Source organism: Physcomitrium patens, chromosome 15 (assembly GCF_059467195.1).
Source record: "Physcomitrium patens ecotype Gransden chromosome 15, ASM5946719v1, whole genome shotgun sequence".
Taxonomy (NCBI): domain Eukaryota; kingdom Viridiplantae; phylum Streptophyta; class Bryopsida; order Funariales; family Funariaceae; genus Physcomitrium; species Physcomitrium patens.
In genome coordinates, this window is record NC_143424.1 from 13771461 (window position 1) to 13779710 (window position 8250).

At 31.7% G+C, this 8250-nt stretch overlaps 1 protein-coding gene across 3 annotated transcripts; it reads left to right on the forward strand.

Annotated features, from left to right (window-relative positions):
* The first annotated feature begins 5014 nt into the window (after positions 1 to 5014).
* Positions 5015 to 6977, forward strand: LOC112292093 (uncharacterized). 3 transcript variants are annotated; one of them, XM_024540247.3, is made up of 4 exons: positions 5015 to 5174; positions 5550 to 5706; positions 6000 to 6168; positions 6468 to 6977. In XM_024540247.3, exons 2-4 carry the CDS (start codon positions 5695 to 5697, stop codon positions 6665 to 6667), a joined length of 381 nt encoding a protein of 126 aa, XP_024396015.1. In that variant the 5' UTR covers positions 5015 to 5174; positions 5550 to 5694; the 3' UTR covers positions 6668 to 6977. The 3 variants fall into 3 exon arrangements, with proteins under 3 accessions (XP_024396015.1, XP_024396014.1, XP_073395510.1); XM_024540246.3 differs by lacking the exon at positions 5550 to 5706; XM_073539409.2 differs by lacking the exon at positions 5015 to 5174 and having other exon boundaries at positions 5569 to 5703.
* Positions 6978 to 8250: the final 1273 nt, after the last annotated feature.

Here is an 8250-nt window from a genome sequence, read left to right on the forward strand (position 1 = left end):
ATCAAAAATCTCATGTGAAGCTCATTGTCATAAACAATTGGATCAATTGTTTGAACAATTTCATTGATACAAAAAAAATTATTTATTATTTATTTTTTAGATTTTTTTTATCTATTGTCTACTTTTTTATATTATTATCAAGATGTGATTTTTTGTTTATTTTTTATCACCACATTATTAGTAATATTATAGGTATACTATATTAAACTAATATTATAATATAATTTTGGTAGAATTAATAAAATTTATTATTAATGCAAATGACTAGAATATCAAATTCATTTATAAAAGAATGTTAAAACAATGTAGAAATTACATATGGTTATGATATTCTATTATTTTTCTATTATAATCCACCTTTTTGTTTTAATATAATATCTTTCTTATAGTTTTATTTATTACTAATTACTTATTAGAATAATCTTTGTCTTTTATTTTATAAGTGTATTATTGTTTATATTTATATTTTATTATATCTCTAGTAGTGGAACTTTATCAAAACAACACATACTTTTTAAATGGTTTATTCATTGAATTATATTAATATACTTACAAAGCTATAGGAAATTCATTATTCATAATACAATAGAACAAGATATACATATTCATTAAATCATTTGATGTAAAAATATATATATATATATATATATATATATATAAATAATAGAGGGAATAGCAAGTTGTGACACACATTAAGAGACACTTTATACATAGAAGTCCACTTTGAAAGACCTTAGTTCGAAAGCTTTATTAAAGTCCCATTACTTAATGAAAAAGAACCTTCTTTTGGTGACTTTGGACTTTAGATATAGTATAAAGTGAGAAGAGGCTATAAAATGGACCAAGTCACTTTTTTATTACAAGTCTAATTATGTCAACTTATGTGTTTATTTTAATAGTTATAAGTAATATACAAAACTTATTTGTTTATTTTGAATGGTTTTTTTAAACATTTATAAATATATCTTCTTAAATATTTTTAAAAATCATCTCTTTTTTAAAACTTTGTTCAATCTTAGAATGTATAAGAGAGTTTATTCATCTACCTATTAGTATTTATATAGTTCAAATTTAATCTTAAAATTGATTTAAGCCTATTGGTTAATATTAATTACATCTTAATCACTTATAGATGAATACAAGATGACTAGATATATAATTTTATATAATTGTTACACACTTTTTAAATCTAAAGTAATTGATATGTTCTATTTTTTAAATTTTTAAATCCTATAATTTGGTGATAACACATGCATATTGATTCATTCTTATATTCCTAAGAATGTCAAATATATGGAATTATGTAGAACAATTGAATACTATAATTCTTTTCTTTTGTGATTTTTGTTTTATTATAGTTAGTTTCTTCTAAATTATTATTTGTTTCTATCAACTTATAATTTGGTTTAATTTGGCAACAATGAGATGTATTCTTCACAAGTATTTTAGTTGTAGTAATTTTGTTTTGGACATACTACAATTAGGTCTTGTATCATTTTTAAATTGCTCATTTTTTTTGCTACAAGTGATTAAACTAATTTCAAGGATTTTGACAAACTCTTGATAGTCATTGCTTCTTCTAGTCTTTACTTTGTAAGTTTGGAATTTTGTTGTCATTGTAAGTGCATAAAGCCCCTTCTTTGACCATTCAATTGCTCCTTTGCTTTTTCAAACCAAAGTAGTGGTATCCTTGCCATAATTGTTGAAGAAATGGATCTTTGAAAGCTAAATGTGCTTGTTGTATTTTTTAAGAAATTTTATGTTGTTCATTAAGAAAAGTGCCTAAGCATTTATACTTCTTAGATTGATTGTCAGTACATGATAATTGATTTTAAGAATGTTGCTTATAAGAGTTTTTTGAAGCATATAGAAGCTAAATTATTTCTATAGAATTGATATGATCTTGTGATAGTAAATATATATTATAATTTTAAGTTTGTCTTGATATCAGAGTGTTTGTAAAGTTTAGTAGCTTGCAGCAATTTTTAAATTTAATAATGCATAATTCTTTTGTAAGTATATTAGCATATTGTTAATCTGTTGGTATATGTAAAATTTCAATTTTCTTCCATTCTATCATATCTTGGACATAATTCAAGTAGATCTTGAAATTCTTTGTCTTGGAATGGTATATGGGATTTTTGGATATTTTGATTGTATTTTTATTGTCATAATGCAGATATATGACTTTATTTTCTATGAATCTTAGTTCTAGATAATTTTTTTGAATTTATATAGTTTATTTGGATGCATCAAGTAATACTTAATATTTTGATTTTGTAGGGCTTAATGCTATATATGTTTGTTTATTGGTACACCGAGTGATAGATGTGGCACCAATTGTAAAGACAAATGTTTCCATGGATTTTCATTGGTTAAAATTCCCTCTTCATTTAGCGTCACCATAGCTAATGAGTTCAAATGTGTTTGAAGAAGGATAAAATAGGCGAAATAAGGTTGTCTCTTAAAAATATTGTAAGATGTATTTATTTACATTCATATGTATTAGTTATAAGATTTGCATAAACTAGAAGAGTAAGTTAACATTGTACCTAAGGTCAAGGTATGTAATTGTTAGAGAAACCATTTTATCTATAATATGTATATAGTGATTGTGATTGATTGGAGAAGTGCTTGTGTCTTTGCAAAATTAAAGACCTATAGATAGGAGCATCTTCTATGGATTGGCATTACTTATTCCAAATATAAAGACGATACTTTGTGTATGTTTCAAATTCAATGCGAAGATATTTTTGAAAAAGTCTAAAATTAGTCATGTAAAATTTGTTGTGAAGTTGGTTTTAAAGCCAAGTGATTTTTTCATGAGAATTGTGTATAATATGAAGGCTATTGACATAGAATACAAGAATTGTCATTTTTCCTTGATATACAATGTAGTATAGGTTTCCATTAAAGGAAGATTTAGCTATGGAATTCATATATATGAAGAAGTCAATTTTGTCTAATATATGTCCAACCATTTTTCTAAAATATGCCCAACTAAGAGAGGATTGTGTTTAATACTAAGAATGAATAGGACATTTTCTACATATTTAATCTAATCAACAAAATAATTTATAAAAATTAAATCTTTGTTAATTATATGGTGTGGCTCTCCGCTAGCATCAATTAAGGATGCAACAAAGATTAGAATGAGATTTGTAATAATGTGAAGGTTATTAGTAATATATGATGTGGTATCCAAATCAAGTATCCATTCAACATCTAATATTTTGACAATGTTTTGATACGAGGCATTATAAAAAATTTCCAACAAGACTTCGTAGAAAAAATCAAGTGTCTATTTGAGTGAGTTGACTTTGGTGGATTTAACAAGATATCTCATGATGAGGCTTTTAGCTTTAGTTTTTGAACTGCTTGAAATGAATATTATATTAGGTTACTTTTGATCCACAAAGTTGACTTGGAATTTGTTTTCACTAGAACATAATTGAAATAGTAATATTCTCAAGGCAATGTTTATAAAAGCATAAAAATGATTAGAACTTTTGGAATAATAATGTTCATGTCTATCAACTGATCAAGTGTGTCCTTGACTTCTTTTAGATCCTATTCTATAGTAGCTCCATCCTCAAGTTTTGAATAAACTAGCATCTTGAGAAATAAGAGTCTTTTGTTTAAAAACTATGGCTCATAACGATTTAGCAAATGCTTCCAAGATTCATAGAAATTATAGAATCTACATACAACAATAACTAGAATGTCTTTGACAAATTTCTCTATTGCTAATAAGATTAGTTTTCTACCTTCAACTTTAATTTATATGATGTCTACTTAAATGACCAAAGTGCTGCAATAGATCCAAAGTCTTTGAAGTTATAGTATGTGCTTTATGTAGAGGGACTAGATTCTATAATTCTTAAGTCCTTCTAGTTGGCTTTAATGAAGAATAGATATATCTATGGTTCTACCATTGTACACAATTGTGTTGAGTACTTGTCTACTTATTGTCATATTATGGATATTGAGAGGACCTTTGGAGGCACTACCATTCACAACTTCCTAGTGTGTATCTACCATGTTTTCTTGCTATCTATGTTCAAAAAAAACTACACACAACTTTTGTAGCTAGGGCATTATATTGACATGGAGTTGGTTTGAAGACCTTAATAAGTATTCTAATACCATGTTGGATCTTGGAGAGTACAAGTGATTGAAGAAAGTTTGCTTATCTAATTGTTTGTATTTATATAGTTGAAGCTTAATCCTAAAACCTTGTTTAAGTCGATTGGCTAATATTGATTACATCTCAATCACTCATAGATGAATACAAGATGACTAGATATAAGGTTTCATCCAATTTCTAAAAACTCAACAAATATTATGTAAGACAATACTATTCATACTATGTAGGAAAAAAATAAAAAAATAAATGCTTTCTACTTCACCTTTTCCATTTAAGACCTTTGAATTCATTTTTCTAAGTCAAAAAACCAATTCAAGAAGGCTTTTTTTATTTCAATTAATCAAAACATTTAAAAATAGTGAGCTCTCACCTTGTCCCCCAACCATAAATTGCCTCTAAATATAATATGATCAAGACAAATCAAAGCATGCAGATGCTAGTGGTGAGCAATGGATGGCCAGATTTTACAGTGCTAGTGTTGATCTGAGGTGGCCCAGTGGAGATGCTCCCACCCGTCAAGGCACTCTAAGTTAGCACTCTAAGTAATTACGGTGCACATGTGATCTCATTCACCCCATCCCCAAATCACTAATGAAACTGTCCATCATGTAAAGATATGCACAAAAAAACTGTCGTCGAAAGCTCATCTTGTGCACAAAAACACACACACTTCATAATGCAACAAATCTGACTGCCATTCAGTAAAAGAATAACCCAAAAACCAAAATGCGAAGAAAACAGCGTTGATGCCCAATTTCTCTTCCTGTGGACTTACCTACTTAGTTCCGGTGGCTTCCGATTCGCTAACTAATCTTGCGATCCTTGAAACTATAGCAACGTAATTCCATTCTGTGTTGCTTTTTTTATTTTGTCGGTTTGAGGAGCTGCCTGTGTGTGTGTTCAGTGTTTGTAGCAGAGATTATTTGGGCTTGTTGGTGATTGTTTCGGAGGGCATTTGTTAGCCATGGCAGCTATCATCTTTAACCTCTTTGTCATCAACAAGTCTGGCGGACTCATCTTCTACAAGGTTTTCGTCCTTTCCCCTCAGTTGCACTGTTGCCGTGTTGTTAGTGTAGTTTTGTGAGATGGGTTGTTGTTGTTGTTGTTGTTTTTGTGGTGGTGGGTTAGGGGTGCGATGTAGCAGCTGGCCGTGTAGAGATCAGTTCTGTTTTTTGTTTTTTTTGTATTTTTTATTTTGTGTGTTTAACGCTGGGATCGGACACTGTTCTTTTTGTGGGAGGTAGGATCAGGGTTGCTGGTAGGGGTTGCACGATATCATATTGTCAGTGGTGTCTCCGATTCGACCCTGAATCGTTATGGACAGTCCTGAGGGATTCAGGCAGTGGGAGGAGTAGGATGTTGAACCTAAACCATGCACTCTTAATTTTTCGTAATTTTCTAGGGTTTTAATTGCGGTGCAAGGAGTTGGCGTGGGCTAGTTACATTAATTTTACGCCACATATCACATCAGTTTGGCTGGACCACTTCCGATCCAGTCAGTTTGACGATGTGTTAATGGAGCGCGTCACCTTGCGAGACTCTCTGTGATGATTTGGGTTGTGGGTTTCTGCTCTTAGTCTCTTGTATCGCAGATTCAAGTGCTGCAGCATGGCATCAATTAAACCCTGAATTTAAAACTCATCTGACAAGGGGCAGTGATTTGAGTAAATGGTGTCTCGTCTTCGGTCGTACAACGATATTATTTTTATTTTTTTAATAATTATGATGCTTTTTGTTCATTTCAGGAAAAGTTGACTAGAACGATAATTGTGATGGACTGAAAATGCATCAATTTTCATGTGCATGAGTGCTTGAAGTGTAACGATGAATTCTGGATTTTGAACTGACGCAGGATTATGGAACGCAAGGCCGACTTGACACAAATGACAGCTTGAGACTTGCGAGTCTTTGGCACTCCATGCACGCGATTTCGAAGGAGTTGTCTCCGGTGAACGGCTGCAATGGAATCGAAGTTTTAGAGGCCGACACTTTTGATCTCCATTGCTTCCAGGCCCTCACAGGTATGATAAAAGGCTCTAAAACAATATTTCCCAGACGTTGCAGGTATGAACATGATCGTCAACATTTCGACTCATTTCAGCAGTACCGAAACAATGTTTATGGAGGTTATTAGTTAATTACAATTCGACATTCGTAAGTTCTGAAGTTAAGATCGAAATGTGCATCAAAGCAACCCATTCCAGTCGAATCATGACAGAACCCTTCCCTTGGAGATTCCACTTTTTTAGCATTCTGGGCAACGTTGTCTAGTATTATGAGCAGGTGAGGCATTTACTTATTCTTACCACTAATGGTGCAGGCACAAAGATCTTCGTGGCTACTGAGCCAGGAACTCCAGGCATAGATAGTTTGCTGAAAACTATCTACGAGATTTATACAGATTATGTTTTGAAGAACCCATTTTACGAAGTGGAAATGCCCATCAGGTGTGAGTTATGGGATCTGAATCTGGCTTTGGCTGTTCGGAAAGACGGCAAAGCAGGCCTTGTAGGCCGCTGAGAAGCTATGTATTTTGAATCCTCGTCAGGTATTTTAGGTAAAGACCAAATTCTTTCCAGTGCAGTGTATGACTTCCTTACGGCAACCAGTGATACAGGGGAACTTTCTAATGACAATCAAGCGATTGTAGTACTCGTGTTGAGCTTCTGTACGTCTCTTTACCATCTATGTAGCCGTGTGAAGAGGGTAGGGTTGTTCGCTAACCACACAGGGAAGTCAGTGACGCGGATGTCAATCCCACTTTATGTATTTTTTGCCCTGATGATAAATTGTACACACATCTACTGTAACTGCGAAATTACTAGCTCAATGACTCTCCAGAGCATCATCCGTTTATTCTAAGTCTAGTTTTATGGCATATGCTGTTTGATTGAACTAACTACATAACAGTTTAGACTTGCAATGTTATTTCTGCCGCTGGTGTTAATGTTTATTTGAAACTGCATTTCGTGCACGTTTGTCTCTCGCCCGTTTCTGTTGTCGTGTTCTGATCTACTCCTATATTGTTCCAGTTTCCTACAGTTTGCACTAGTGTTGCTTACAGCTTATGCGTGTGTTTATTGAGTCCCTGTGCTTGTTGAGCATTTTAAGATTAACCTCTAAACAACAAAGTCTTTCTACCAATAAGCTTTAAAGTTTTAAAGCAAGATACGCTCTACCAATAATTTAAAAGACATGTTGTCTTCCTTTTTAAAGAAAAATTGTATCTATTACCTACTAATAACTATTGTTTTTCTCTAGTTGCTTGCTAATAAATAATGTAATTTTTAATAAAAGATTCTTTGTTTATTTGCTTTAATAATCTGGCTAATGTCCTTCACATTTTTCTGATAGAATTATAAAGTAGATAGTATTAATTCCAAAAAGCCAAATAAAATTAGTTCACAAGAATAATAATTTTTGGGAAAAAATGAAATTGACCAATGTGCATTGTGATTTGAATATTAGTAGCTGGGACTCATTTGATGTGTTACAATTACAATAAATGTATCATTATGACACTGACAAATAAATTTACTTGTAATGTATAAAGAGCATTTCAAATCATTATTCTAACTAAAAAAATACAAGAACTTCATTTTCATTTTCTGAAGAAGTTATGAAAAGAATAGATGTAGTTCATTCAAAAAACGATAAATCTACATATGACATTATGCAAAATTACTCCATCGAAAATAGAACAGAACAAGTTTTGTTTTTCCTGAGAGAAAAAATGATGACTTATATTTCTTTATCAAATTTTCATGTAATTAAAATTTTACATCTTGCTGATTTGCTGTTCCCTTTTAAGAGAATTGCTGTTAATAGGGAATGAGAGGCTAATACAACCAGTCTAGAATTCGACCCAGCTCGTCTGTAAACAGGCATTTCAGTGTAGAATCCTGTCCTAAATGGTAAACTCTTTGAGCTTTCTTTCATCAGTGTTGTCTAACTTAACTCAGAATCATCAGTTTTCCGCTGATCCACATGACCCAGATGGAAGTCCTCCACAAAATGAGGATGAAAGCTGCCGATAACATGTGACAGTCAAGGTTTTTAATTGCTGCATACTAAAGATAAAAATTCGTAGTTTTGAAACACCA